At 34.6% G+C, this 15,055-nt stretch overlaps 1 protein-coding gene across 1 annotated transcript in view; it reads left to right on the top strand.

Moving 5' to 3' along the window:
• Positions 1–15,055, top strand: part of PIK3C3 (phosphatidylinositol 3-kinase catalytic subunit type 3) — a gene marked incomplete at its 3' end in the record, with an annotated part of 144,730 nt that overhangs the window by 64,227 nt on the left and 65,448 nt on the right. Inside the window, exons 13-17 of the mRNA XM_080714697.1 lie at positions 291–358; positions 8,046–8,151; positions 9,565–9,681; positions 12,742–12,873; positions 14,836–14,964. Of these exons, the coding sequence (XP_080570823.1) occupies positions 291–358; positions 8,046–8,151; positions 9,565–9,681; positions 12,742–12,873; positions 14,836–14,964 (552 nt within the window). The remainder of the gene's footprint in view (positions 1–290; positions 359–8,045; positions 8,152–9,564; positions 9,682–12,741; positions 12,874–14,835; positions 14,965–15,055) is intronic.

Below are 15,055 nucleotides of genomic sequence, written 5' to 3'. Positions count from 1 at the left end.
GGATTACAAGGGTATGCTATCATGTAGTAACACCTAGTGGTCTCAATAACAAATATTAAGCTCCAGAAGAACAACAAACTCTGTGAACTGTTGTTTCCTTACTTCTTATTTACGGTCTGGTTTACTTTAGATAACATATGGCTGGCTGGCTGGATAGATGAATGGATGGAAATTTTAACTGTGATGTAAAAATATACAGAAGAAAACTGATAGGTCAATGCAGGCTTTCTTATTTCTCTCTTTTTAACAACAGGTAGTAATATATATTTACATTTTTTTAATCCTTTCAGCAAGATCTATGTACCTTCTTGATATCAAGAGCCTGCAAAAACTCTACGTTGGCTAATTATTTATACTGGTATGTGAAAATTTTTTTATGTTTATTTTCTTATTATACTTAAGGAATTTTTTGCATTCTGTAAACATGAAGGCAATTTAAAATAAGACGTGGACAATTATCAAAACCCTAGATATTGCATTTATATTTACCTGCATTCCTTTACAGCTGTGTTCATGGAGAGGTTTGCTAGTATCACTCCTCTTATTAACTTTGCAAGAGCTAAGTGATAGCTGGGTAAGGTAGTGGTTTTATTTCAGTTTTAGCTGCTTGTCTTTTCCAACTATTTAAGTATTGTATGATAATTCATAATTTTTCAAGAGTGTATATTTTCACATTATTTATCAAAACATTGGAATTATACCAAAATAGAAAATTAGAATTCAAAGATACCTTACCTCATTTTAAAGATGAAGGAATTGAGGCAGAGACATGCCACAACTTGGTAAATCCTGATCTAGGATTATATCATTTATCTACCACTTTGCCATTTGCAGATTATTTCTAGTGACCTCTTTTTTCCCTGTGCAGTTAAGTGGGAGGAGTATAGCTATCTTTGTTTTACATGAGAACTGTATCCTGAGTGAGTTAAGGAAAGAGAAACTGAGGCAAAGAAAGGTTAACTGGCTTCCTGAGATGAAGACAGTATGCAGCATTGCAGTGCTATAAAACTGTAAAGGGTAGAAGATAAATACCTGAAGCCACAAAGAGAAGCATATGGGTTCATTAAGAGAAAGGTCTGAGATTAAACACTAAATAACCATTTCAAGCTTTAGAAAAAGCAAAGGGCAGAGCCAGCTGGGTAAGCCTACCTGAAACCTTTATACTTGAGAGAATAACTTGCAATTAAATATCACTTTTTGAACTTTCTGACATACTAGGTTTTCTAGCTGTGAAAAGATCTTTGATCTAATCATACTACTTAGTTTTACAGCTTTAACTTCAATAGAATAGATTAATAGTCTCCAATTTCAAAGCTCAGTATTCTTTAGTAATAATGAGGAATTTTACTTTTCATGAAGAAAGTAAGAAAAATACTGTCTTTTTTATACCCACTCTTGAGAACCAATCCTCTGGGTCAGATCAAACCCTGACTTCCTTTTCACACTCTCCAAAGATTATTCTGGATCCTGTCCTGTAGCCAAGAAAAAGGTAACTAAATCAGAACACTCTTAGCAAGCATAGGTATCTTTCATATAAAATTGGTTCTCTTTATCACCCACCCACACAAAAATCACTGTCAATAATTTTGCGTCAGTCAGTCATCCCCCACTTCCCAGGAGAAACTGCTTGTGGATGGTTTAGAGTCTGTGATCTCTTTTTCTCCTTTTTGGCTTTAATAGTGGGAAGAAAAATAGTTTCCTGCTTCTGCTTTAACAGTTTAATATAATATTCATAAAATACATTTTCCTCACATTAAATTTTAGTATGCCCTTGAAAATATGTCTACAGACTATTTGGGCTAGTGGTAATCACCATTTTTCTTTTGAAAAGTTTACATAGAAATTCTCATATTACTAAGTTTTTATTTTCTTTTAATGTAACTTCTTACTTGCTAATGTTTTCTTAGTTCAGCTCTGAATTCATAAGTTTATGTCTTTTCACTGGCATTACAGAAAAATATTTCTTCATGAAAATCTAAGTAAATATTTAAAAGAAAGTATAGAAAAAAAGGTGTAGGGCATATTGCTGAGTCTTTGAGTAAGTACTTTGGAGCTTACTAGATATTTTAACATTAAGGATTTATTTTTATATTTTTAGTCATTATCAAGAATTCCTTTTTAGGTAGTTTGTTTCCATATAATATTCATGGAAAGTATTTCTGGTTCAAAATACAGAGTTTTAAAGTAGTCACTATTATAAAAATTTTATGTATATATACTCATTATGAGATGTTTTGTAATCACATATATTCTTTGGATTTGTCAATGGACTAGATATGATTGTAGAATTTGAAATTAGTTTTGATAGCATCTTGGATCCTTATGTCAAGTAAGAATTTTTAAGTCATTCTCAAAGCAGCTGAACAGGAAAAAAAAAAGCCTATTAGATGAACAATTTTCAACAAGGCAACTGTTTCCGTTCAAAGAAGCACTTTGTTTTTTCTATAGATAATAAGTAAGGAGCAGGACCATTCCCAGAATTATGAGCATTCCGTCATACATAGATTCGATTTGTGTTTTCCCATTCTATCTCTGACTCATTGAAGCAGTGTTGTATGCGCTCTGTCTGTTCATTCTCTAAGGAGTAATTGTTTTTCTTTTTCTCATACTTACAGTCTACACATTACATATTCAGAAATACTCACGGGAGAAAAGCTATTGATGTGGACTCTTTGGTAGACAGTGCCTTTGTGATCATGGGATAATAATATGAAACATCATTTCAAAGAGCTACTTTAAAAAGATCATTCTCTTCCTTTGAATATGGACAGAGTGATATAAAATATTAATCAAATGTAATATTAATCACCTACCTTACTTCTATTGTAACAGCTGTATTAGAATATAAACTTAGTTGATTGTGCTATTTTCTGTTGAACATTTTCAATTTCCTTTTTTCATTTGTTCCCTTTTCAGTGATTTAAACAGGAATTTTCCTGTAGCTAAATCCTTAGGGACCTATAGTTGTGCAGACAATCCTTTTAAAATGAATAGTGTCAACCTTATAAGCCACAAAGAGGAGTTATATTCTCCAATCTGTAAAATGTTGGGCATCATAATCTATAAATTGTACCAGTTTTTTACTTTTATAGTCATCCCAGTGTTGAAATTGAAAGTAAACTTTGGATGCTTTGACATGTTTTTTATAACTTTTAAGACCTTTCAAGGTAATAAAGGTTATTTACTTCACAAAATGAAATTGTCAGGAAACAAGTAGCCCACTGATGTCATCCAACCATGAGGACCCGGACAATTCTGTCTGCATTTCTACTTTAGGATGACAGCCTTCAAGGGGATACTTAGTGCTTTGTAGAATCTAGTTTATTGGTGTCAACAGAGAACTCAGAAAAGATCCAAACTGGGTCTTCAGTCTTGACTTAACCTCATCCTTTATATTTCGAGATGGCATAGTCCTTTTTTATTTTAGATAGACTAGATCTTTGCAGGAAAACTTGAGAGATGTTTGATATTTGAACATTATGATGTAGATCAACATATATCTCAATCACATGAAATGGCTCACAGTGATACTGTTTACCTCATGGTCAGAAAGACCTGAGTATAAGCTGTTGTTGATGTACCCCTGTAATATCAGTAATTGGGAGGGTTGCAGGTTTGAGGCCAGCTTTGGCAACTTAGCAAGACTCTGTTTTAAAATAAAAAATAAAATAGGGCTAGAAATGTAGCTCAAAGGTAGAACACCCCTGGGTTCAGTCTGCCGTAATGCACCTGTAAGTGCAGGTACACATGCACTCACACCAGAACAGTCATATATAGTAGTTAGGCCTGTATATTGTGGTCATTCGTATGTTCATTTGTAAATGAGTTTGCTGTATAAATACACAGGAAAAGAAACAATATACAAAGGTGAAGGAAACAGTCAAGGGCTTCAACCATTCAGGATTGGATTTGAATAAGATCATATTAACAGTTGTATAGTTTAGAACCATTGTCTTTTGGACATTCTTACGTGTTGTCCTGAAATGACTGAACATTCTAGAATACCATGAATAGGTTTGTCTTTTTAGCTGTGTATACTAGAGCATAGTTGTCCATTACATAGCTTTCTGTAATGATTTAAATGATGTCCAGTTCATCAGTTCATATGTGTATGTGTATGTATGTATATATACATACACATCTACTGAACATGTAAAATGTGAATAATATGGCTTGAGAAATTGTGTTTTTAATTTTGTTTTTCCTTTATTTTATTTAAATAACATATATCTCTGAAGTTCTGAGAATTCAAGAAAACATCTTGGATTCAGGATTTAAAACTGCCTGCTTGAGCATTTGGTTTAGAACTCTCCCTGGGAAAAGCATACGGTGCTTGTGTCATCGTGGTTTAACTCCTCATGCCACTTTTCTGTCTGGTGCAGTTCAGTGTATTGTTAGAACATGTTACTGTCATACACCATTGTCTAAGAAAGCACAGGAGGAGAGGCTCTTTTATCAACATTTAAAACCTTTTTCTTTTGTCATTTGTAAGAAAGTGGATGGATTTGGAGGACATTACATTAAGGGAGATTAGGCAGTCACAGGAAGTAAAGGTTCATATGTTTCCTCTCGTATGTGGAAGCTCGGGAGGAATCAGGATACCAGAGGAACTTCAGATAATGGAGGAGAAACTCGAGTGGAGCAAGGGAGGTGGTCTAGAGGAAGGGATGAGGAAAGGGAGGAAGCGCTTCCATTGACATTATGTGCACATGTGAGAATACCAGTGTCGGTCTCAATGTCTTGTATGGGGAAGGGTGAGGTAGTGGGGAGGTATCCAGGGAAAAACTCACTAAGGGCTGTCTGCTTGTGTGTCAGTACCACTGTGAAGTATATTGTGATGTGTACTATAATGCACCGATCAAAATATAAAAAAATGTTTTCCTTTGTGTAAGACTGCATAAGACTGTATTGGATGTGTCAGGGGATACCAAAAATTCCTAAGATATGGAACCTGGCCTCAGTTTCCTCCTAAGCTATGAAGGATGCTAAGAGTTCATGTGAAACTTGCAAACAAGGAAATATTACTAGCACAAGTTCCTTTCTTCTAGGAAGTCAGAAAAGGAAGAATTGTTAGTGTCTACAAAGACTTTTGGGAGAAACAAAATGTCAATTATGCTTAAAAAATGGATAGAATATGGAAAGATGGAGAGACAGGGGAAGTACTTCTGAGCAGTACTGCAACATGAGCAAGGACACAAAGTAGGTGCTCGATGAGGTGTAGTCAAAAACTGACTTATGCCGACTAGAGTTTGAGTACATACATTGTGATACATGCATGCATACATACATACATACATACATGCATACACGCATACATTGGTGGTAACAAACGTTTGAAAAAGAAGCTTGGGGTTATAGAACCTATTTTAAAATAGTACAAAAGAGGAAAATACCGATGTTTTATGAATATGGGTAGAACATATTGGAGAAGTACACAAAGGATTTTAAAGAAAAATTGGGCATTATTTGAATGAGCAAAAGTATTTTTTTTAGAGTTGGCGAGGACAGCTGATGTTTTATTTCACATACAGCTACACAAAACAGAACCATTGTAAGGAACAATTTAATAGGAAAAATCAGAAGGATCTGACTATTGGTGTTTAAGACAGATGACTGAGCTAAGTTTTACTCTAGATGCATGGACCACAAATTGAACACAATGTGTCAACACAGTTTTAGGCAGGGTTTGTTTGTCTGGTTTAGCTGCAGCCTCAGTTCTCCTTTCCTTATATTCAGGTGATTTAAACATCCATTTCCTCCCTGGCTTCAAGAAAATTTGGGTTTGTGAGTTCTGCTGATACATGAAAATTTCCACCCCAAGTACCTAGGATATTGATAGCATTTTTAATAGAGGTAGTACCAGTTTTTATTTAGTTTGATAAACTCAGTTTTGTATATGTTGTTAAAAATGGCTGGCAATATTTTGAAATAGGAGTCTAGTGCTTGAAGTTTATGGTGGATAAATGTGAAAGCAAACTACATAAGGAGATGCAAAATTGGACTTTAGGTATAAAACAAGGGATTATATAATCATATTAGAAAGTTTTCAATTTTGAGATAATGGTTAAATCTATTCATTCATTCATTCAGCAATAAAAGGAGCATCTCTTATAAACCAGACATGGACGTGCTGAGGGTAGAGTAGAATAAGATAGGTAAGCCCTCTACTTTTACAAAATCTTCCTTCTCAATGGTTGAATATACCTATTCTGCAAAATAGTGTAATGGGTAATGATAAGCATTGGATACTTGAGATTTAGAAAATATTATTTAAGGAGGTTGAAAAGTTTCATGTGTTATTTTAAATATAAAATAGTATGAGAGCAGGGCATGGTGGTGCACACCTATAATCCCAGTACTTGGGAGGCTGAGATAAAACGATTGTAGGTTGGAGGCTAGCCTTCACAATTAAGTGACACCATCAGCAATTCAGCCGGACTGTTTCAAAATTAAAAATTAGAAGACGGATGAGAGTGTATGTAGCTTTAGAGAAAGAATTCCCCCGAGTTCAGTCCCAGGTATCAAACAAAACAAATCCCAACAAAATACCAGTTTGAGAGTCAAGTTAGCAGCATAGAAAGAATTGAATTTTGGACTGAGATCCCAGAGTCCTGCATTCTGATCTCAGTTCTGCAGTCACCTAATTGTGCAGATACAACCTCTCTCAGTTGTATTATTGATAAAGCAGTTAATCTATACTTGTTTTTTCAAACTATACATCATGAGCCTTTGAGAGCAACTTTAAAGCTTCACAATGTAGCGGTTGTTAAAGAAAATTTAAATAGAACAGTGTAACTACTAAATATTATCAAATATTAGCACATATTTCATAGGCTGTTGCTTTTAGCTTTATGCATCTGTGTGGTGCGTGGCAGTGTGCATCAATTCCTGATACGTTATTTGTTATTATGCTTTGTTCCCATTTGGAAATACTAGATTAAATGACCTCTTACTTAGATCTTTGCTGGTATGATTTTTGTAATTGTGTAAGGGGTTTAGGATTTACAACTTGATTAATGCTCTAAAACAGAGGTTGAAGATTATATATGGGCTTTTGAGAAGTGGGGAAATTGGGTGGAAAAGGAAAAACTCAGTTGAATTATTAAAGTATATTTTTTGATGCTTTTTTGGGGGCATACTGAAGCTTGAACCCAGTGGCATTCTACCGCCAAGCTACATCCCCAGCCCTATTTTATTTTTTATTTGAAACAGGGTCTCACTAAGTTATTGACACGAGCCTCAAATCTGTTCTCCTGTTTCAGCCTCCCAAGTACTGGGATTTCAAATGTGTGCCACCATGCCCAGCTTAATTTTGTCTTTTCTATTTATATTGTTGAATTGTAGCTATACATCTTAGTGAGGGTCAATTTAAAATTTTATTCACTTTTCAAAAACATTTTAATGACTGCCGGGTGTGGTGGCGCATGCTTGTAATCCCAGCACTTGGGAGGCTGAGACAGGAGGATAGCACAGGTTCGAAGCCAGCCTCAGCTACTTAGTGGGGCTCTCGACAACTTGGTGAGACACTGTTTCCAAGTAAAATAGAAAATGGGCCTGGGAGTATAGCCCAGAGATGGAAAACCACTGGGTTTCACCCCTAGTGCCACCAAAAATAATAATAATAATAATAATAATAATAATAATAATAATAATGAGAGAGATAGCTTTAGAGTAAATTTAAAACAAAAAAGCCTATGTAGCACCCAAAGTATTATACAGATATGAAAATAATTGTTTTTGTTCTTAAATTACATGGTAACTCTGATTTCAGATTATATTAGTACCCTAAGTGCTCCATAATGTAATAGAAGGAAATGCTTACTTTGACAAAAATAAGAAGCTTTAGAAAATTTAGGATATTTCCCAAGTTAAGGTATTGTTACTGCTAGCATGCCTTCTATATATGGCTACATATGTTATTTGTAAATTTTCCCCTTTTAAAGCATAATGATAATATGCATATCATATTCCCATTTAATTATTTTTGCCAATATCAACTAATCAGCTGAATGCATGTCTCTTGATGGCTTAATCCTATTTTGAAGGTATGTGATAGTAGAATGTGAAGATCAAGATACTCAGCAGCGAGACCCGAAGACCCATGAAATGTACTTAAACGTGATGAGAAGATTCAGCCAAGCATTGTTGAAGGTAACCATCCAATGGACTCAATCTGGCCTGTTGCCTGTTTGGTAACATCCCATAAGATAAAATTGGTTTTTACGCTTCTAAATGGTTGAAAACAAATGAAGACATTAACATTTTGTGCTATGTAAAAATTACTTTAAATTAAAAACTCCATGTATATCAATTATTGGTACATAGTAATCCTCATTCACTTACATATTACCTGTGCCTGCTTTTGCACTGTAATAATCGTTGAATAATTGGAATGGAAACTTAACTTTATGTCCAAAACAAAGCCTAAGATATTTAGTCAGCCCTTTATAGTATTTTGTTGATCCGTAATTTAATGGAATAATCCTCTGTACAGGACAAATAAAGTTTTCTTTTTTATTTCCTTATTTTGTAATTTTATTTAGACTAAGGATATTCTCCTAAATCTAGCAGTAGTCATATTGTAAATGCTGTCCATATAACTTTTATGTTTGCATCTTAACAGTTAAAAATTCCTTTTTTGCTGTTTGCTTTGGATTCGTAAAATTATGTTACAGTTCATCCAGCAGAGGGCGCAAGGGCAGTGGAAAGAAAACTCAGACATTGATTTGGAACTGCTGCAGAAAATTTTACTTCACATCTTTTATCTGTTGTTTCATGTCTTGAGTTCTTAAAAATTTAAGCTACTTCTTATTAAACTCTTTGAGACTGAGCAATTAAATAGTTCTCAGTGTTTTTCAGCCCCAAACTGGTTGACAAAGAAGCCCTGATTCTCCTTTCTAGTCTTAACTTGTCACTTAAAATTTTTGTCACCCTATGAAGGCATTTCGATTTCTCTGAGTTTAAATTTTCTCACTTTTGTTATTTGGATGATACTTTCCCAGCTGCCTTTGCCAGGGTAATTAGGAAGGTTAAATAAGAATATGTATTTTTATAATCTTTCATGAATTGGGAATTAATGTATAACACTATAGTTTTTAGTTTTTATAACTTAACAAGCATGTATCATGATGCTATTCAGGTACTTTTCTCTTTTAAATAGATTGTTTTAGTGTTTTTGAAGTCAGTAGCTTTGTTTTTACCATATATATGTCTGTTTTTAAAGGTATCATTAGTTTTCAGATATTTATGTATCAGTAAGTGAAAACATTTTGGGGTAAACAAATTATATCTTGCCTCGTGATTATTTTTGAGGAAAGAAGTATTGCTTTGGATATTCACTGCAGGCTAAGATAATTTTCAACTGTGAACAGGTTGGTGGTGCTTACCTAAGGTTGCAGGTTTCTCATTATCTCTAAATCAAGCTAATCCATCTTTTTCACTTTCTCTTTGTGTTGAAGCTTAGAGCTATTAAAAGACTAAAGCAAAAGATCACCCATGCAATTAAAGAAAGCATGATTATTATGCTACATAGAACTAATTTTCCTTTCCTTTGATTCCCTTCAGGGTGATAAGTCTGTCAGAGTTATGCGTTCTTTGCTGGCTGCACAGCAGACATTTGTAGATCGTTTGGTGCATTTAATGAAAGCAGTCCAGCGTGAAAGTGGAAATCGCAAGAAAAAGGTAAACTTACAGGGTTTGCTTTCTCTATTTGACAAAAAGTGGCTTCGCATCATAAAATATGGAATTTTGACCATAATCTTGTTGAGTTGATATATATTTATGGACTTCTTATCATGTAATTATAGAAATGCTTATAAATGCTGATTATGTATTGGGTTCTATTTTATAAGTTTATAATATGTTGATATATTTAATTTCTATAATAGAGAGGTAATTTTTTATCCAATATCACACAGCTACCTGAGTGTTGGAGGTGTTATTTGTACCCATGTATGAGAATCCATATATATATATATATTTTTTTTTTTTTTTTTTTTGTATCAGGGATGGAACCCAGGCATTGTATCTCCAAGCTACCCCCAGCCACCTTCTACTTCCGGGCTACACTCCCAGACCTATTTTATATTTTTTTTTTATTTGGAAACATGGTCACTTAGGCCAGAGAGGCTGGCTTCGAACCAGCACGATCCTCCTGTCTCTGCCTCCCAAGCCTGGGGATTATAAGCGTGCGCCACCATGCCCGGCTAGTCTTTTTATTTTAGAGACAGGGTCTTGCTGAGTTGTGAAGGGCCTTGCTAAATAGCTGAGGCTGTTTTGGGAACCGCTCTCCTCCGGTCTCCACCTCCTGAATGCTGGGATTACAAGTATGCACCACCACGCCCGGTTGAGAATCCATATTTTTTGTCTGTAACACTTTACTGGCTATCATTTTAGAATTTTAGCATTTTGGAATATATTCTACGTGGAAAGAACTTTAGAGATCTTTAGACTGGAATTCTGAGAAGATGGAGATCTAGTTCTGCCCAGATTTGCAGGACTGGTTTGTAGTAACAGAACCAGTTTTGTGTCTGTTCTCCTGGCTGGTGCATTGATCCTTCTCTCAGCCTTGAAGCCTCCACTTGATTTGCAGAATAGATGAGTATTCTTCATAAGTCATTTTTTCTAACTTAAATGATATGAAGGTTTCTTTTGACATATTCTCTTTTCCTAATCCCATTATGATGATATTTATTGAAATTTGTAAATTTGTAAAACAAATTTTAATTTTTTTAAATTGTAAATTTGTAAAACAACACAATGAATCATACTGTTATTCTCTAGACTTATGGGGAAAAAGTTGATACAGGAAAAAATGAAGAATTGAGTCAAAAGTTCAGGGGCAAGGGATCATCAGGTCTAAAGAAATACTAGAAAGTTATACATAATTGCTATTCACCTGGCTAGATAGAAAAATAGGCCGATGGAAAGTATATTTATACTGAATTAACATATACTTTAATATTTAGAATAATCACAAACTGTCAAAGAAATCAATCCCCATCCCTCTGGCCTCCTGGAGAACCCCTCCTTAGAAGTACCTGCATGAAAAGCGATGCAGTCTCCAGTGCCCACCAGCAAAGGAGTGGACACGCCTCCAATGTCTAGTTTCAGGGTTTTCATTTTATCAGCAGTACTCTGGTTGCTTTGGTTGAGACTATAGGAAGCAAAAAGTTGAAGAGAAAGAAAATTAAGGATGTTATTGCAGTAACCAAGATGCGAAATGAAGATAAATAGTTACCTAGGATGAAGAAGGTAGTAAAAAGTGATTTTATTTTACATCCTTACTATTTAGTTTCTGGTTATTTTGTTTATTAGACCATTGACTAGAAATTGGTTAAGATAGGATAACTTAAAGCTCAAATAACTTAACATTTCTTCACATTAGTATATTTCACCATTTGGTTAAGGAGTAGATTTTATTTGTTTAAGTCATGTGTCAGAATTTGTACCAGTTTTCAGTTTCTTTTAATTTGAATTTGTCATCATTCAGAATAATACTCAGAATGTTACTAAAGGGAAGTAATTTTATGTCTTGGTGATTCTTAAATCATGGTTTTCTTTTTTTTTTTGAACGTCTGTTCTCCTATTCTCTTCTGATGCCAGAACTTTTCATCTGATGCAGAATTCATCCAGCATTTCAGTTAAAGTATTTTATGCCACTTAGATTTCAAAGCCAGCTGCCCCCCCCCCATAAAGCACAAGCTCCCTTTTTTAAAGAATGCAAAACTCAATCAGCTTTTAAAGGACAGATTGGTCTTTTGAAGTTGAGTAAAAGGACTTCTATAGATGTGAAAGCTGTTTCACCATGACCTGGATTATCTCAGTTCTGAGATGCTGGCTCAGTAGAATATTTTTATGAGCTGAAGAAAATAAATGATGATGATTTTGTAGAGAAAGTTTCTTCAGACTTACTGAAAGGTAAAAAGTAGTGAGGGATCAATTTCTTCCAATTCAATTAGATTTTCTTAAACCCAAAAAATATACTGGGGCAACATAATGAAATTTCCAGTTATGTAAAATTAACTTTCAAGTGAAATTACAGGTTTTTTCTCTGTTGTTTCATAAATCTTTTTTAAAAAGATATTTAATCTTTTAAAGAACAGTTGGAATATATAATTGATTTTTTGAGATTCAGCAAATGAAATGTATTCTTTATCCTTCTTGTGAAACTTCAACTTTTTAGACTACTCTTTTTTTTTTTGTGGTACTGAGGATGGAACCCAGGGGCATTCTACCTTTGAGCTACACCCCCAGCCCTATTTTTAATTCTTTATTTTTGAAACAGGGTCTCACTATGCTGCAGAAGGCCTCACTACGTAGCCGAGGCTGTCTGCGAACCCAGATCCTCCTGTCTTAGTCTCCTGAATGCTGGGATTAACAATGTGTGCCACGATGCCCGGCTTGAGACTCTTTTTAAAGCATACTGCTGGAGCTGGGGTTACAGCTCAGCAGTAGAGCATTTGCCTAGCATGTATAAGGTGATGGTATCAGTCCCCCAGCACAGCTAAAAAGCCAGATCAGAACAAAAACTGAAAAAGAGTCAAGCTACTTCTATTGTTAGGTAGTTTATTTGTAGATATTTATTTCTCTCAAACACTATCTGCTTTATGTTAGTTTTCATATACATTGGTGCTTTGCAGCTATTTTAAGATTAATAGCAGTTTTTAAATCCTCGTTATGTGTTTTATAAAGTACTTTTTCATTCAAGCCTAATTAATCCTTTCTACCTTGTTCTCCTAGAATGAGAGGCTACAAGCATTACTTGGAGATAATGAAAAGATGAATTTGTCAGATGTGGAACTGATCCCATTGCCTTTAGAACCCCAGGTGAAAATTAGAGGAATAATTCCAGAAACAGCTACACTTTTTAAGGTAATTGTGATGGATCTTTAACATATATGATAGGAACCTAGTTATTTAAAACTAGAGCAGAGCTACTACCTTAGAATACCAATACATCACTTCTATGAATATCTCTAATTCTATTTGATTTAGTAAATGCCAGGAAAAAAAAGTTCCTTTATTTTATCATTGTGATTTGATATAAGATCCCCTGTATCAAGAATACATAGACACTTTCTAAAATGTATAAAATATTTTTCTATCTCTCGGTATTTGCTCTTTTTAGAAACTGTAAAGCTATTTGAACTAATTGTTAACTAAAGTCACACTACTTTTCTTCCTACAGTTAATTTTTTTAAAAAAGATAAATTGCAAAACTTATATATTCAGTTTATACGTTCAAAATGTTATACATAAGACCCAGTTACCCCCTTTTAGCAGTTTCTCAATGTAATACCTATTTCTGTGAATGTTAAGTGTTTTTTGTCTGTTTTGATTTTTTTTCTTTTTCTTTTTTCTTTTTTCTTTTCTTTTTTTTTTTTTTTTTGCTGTACTGGAGATGGAACACAGGGGCATTCTGCTTCTGAACTACACCCATAATCCTACTTTTTAGTCTTTTTATTTCTTGAAACAGGGTCTCACTGAGTTGCAAAGTGCCTCGCTAAGTAGCTGAGGCTGTCTAAGAACCACGATCCTCCAGTCTCTGCCTCCCAAATGCTAGGATTACAAGTGTGTGCTACCACGCCTGGCTGTTTTGAATTTTTCGAACAGCAGTTCTCTGTAGTGCTTTCTAGTGTACTCATCTTTCTTTTTTGCCAGCCACCAGGTGCACAATTAGAAATAGCAATGCAACTGCCTTTTGAAAGCAGATGAAAAGGTCAAAGAACTGAGCATCTTATCTGCCAGACATCTCTATCAATCGTCTGAGCATCATACACAAAGATCTCTGTGAGACAAGGGAGACAGGTGTTTTAGGTTTTGTAATTCTCATGGTAGAGTGCCTTAGTTACACTGAACATTATTCTGCATCACATAAAGGACTCCGCACAATAACTAATGTAAATGAAAAGCTGTAGTTATAGTAGGTAATAGTTCAGATTTTTTTAAGAGGTGTGTATTTCTTGATGTAAACATAATATTTTATTTATTTATTTATTTTTGGTACCGGGGTTTCTGGAAACCCTTCTACCTCTGGACTACACTCCCAGACCTATTTTATATTTTTTATTTAGAAACAGGGTCTCTTAAGCTAGCAAGGCTGGCTTTGAACCAGCGCGATCCTCCTGTCTCCGTCTCCCATGCGCGGGGATTACAAGCGTGCGCCACCACGCTTGGCTAAACATAACATTTAATTTAGAGGTTTCATGTAATTAATGGAAGAATTCTGGTAGGGATTTATATTTATTTTACTATAAAATATGCAGATATTTGAAATCTTTCCTCACTACACAAAAATTTCAAGTCTCAGCAGCACATGTAATGGTAATTGCCATTAAAAACAGGGTTCTTGACTTTTCATCTTGTACATTTTTTTGCTGTACTGTTGCACATTGCTTACTCCAGCATCTCTGTGATAATAAAAATAATGACGGTAGACATATACAGCGTCTGCTTTGTATCAAGATGCTAGACACTTGAAATCCACAATTCCTTTTTGTCTTAGCAGAGAAAGTGTTAACTTTATTTTACAGGAGAGAAAACAGATAAAAAATTTGCAGAGGATCATTCAGCTAGTACCTGGCAGAGCTTGGATTCATAGCCATAATTGTTTGATTCCAAACCTTGCAGTCCTTCCAGTATGTAATCGGACTATTGACTGGTTCATTGTTTTCTACATGATACCTTAATGTATCTTACTGACAACCCATCCTATTTCCTTAGGTCCTGTGTACCTGTGTGTTTGACTTATATGCCAGAACTTCCCTCTAGGTACAGTAAAATTGTATGCGTTAATCTAAGTTGAAATTTAAAAAGAATATTTTTCTTTTTTAGAGTGCTCTTATGCCTGCACAGTTGTTCTTTAAGACAGAAGATGGTGGCAAATATCCTGTTATATTTAAGCATGGTGATGATTTACGCCAAGATCAACTTATTCTTCAGATCATTTCACTTATGGACAAGGTAAACATGGCAGTGGAGATGGGTATTCATTTTGGAAAACTATGATTTAGTACATAGGTTCTGAAACTTATTGGCTTTCCAACCCCTTTTC

The sequence above is a fragment of the Muscardinus avellanarius genome, assembly GCF_963383645.1.
Source record: "Muscardinus avellanarius genome assembly, chromosome: 17".
Taxonomy (NCBI): domain Eukaryota; kingdom Metazoa; phylum Chordata; class Mammalia; order Rodentia; family Gliridae; genus Muscardinus; species Muscardinus avellanarius.
Note: the sequence above shows the minus strand (reverse complement) of the source record. Positions and strands in the feature narration are given on the sequence as shown.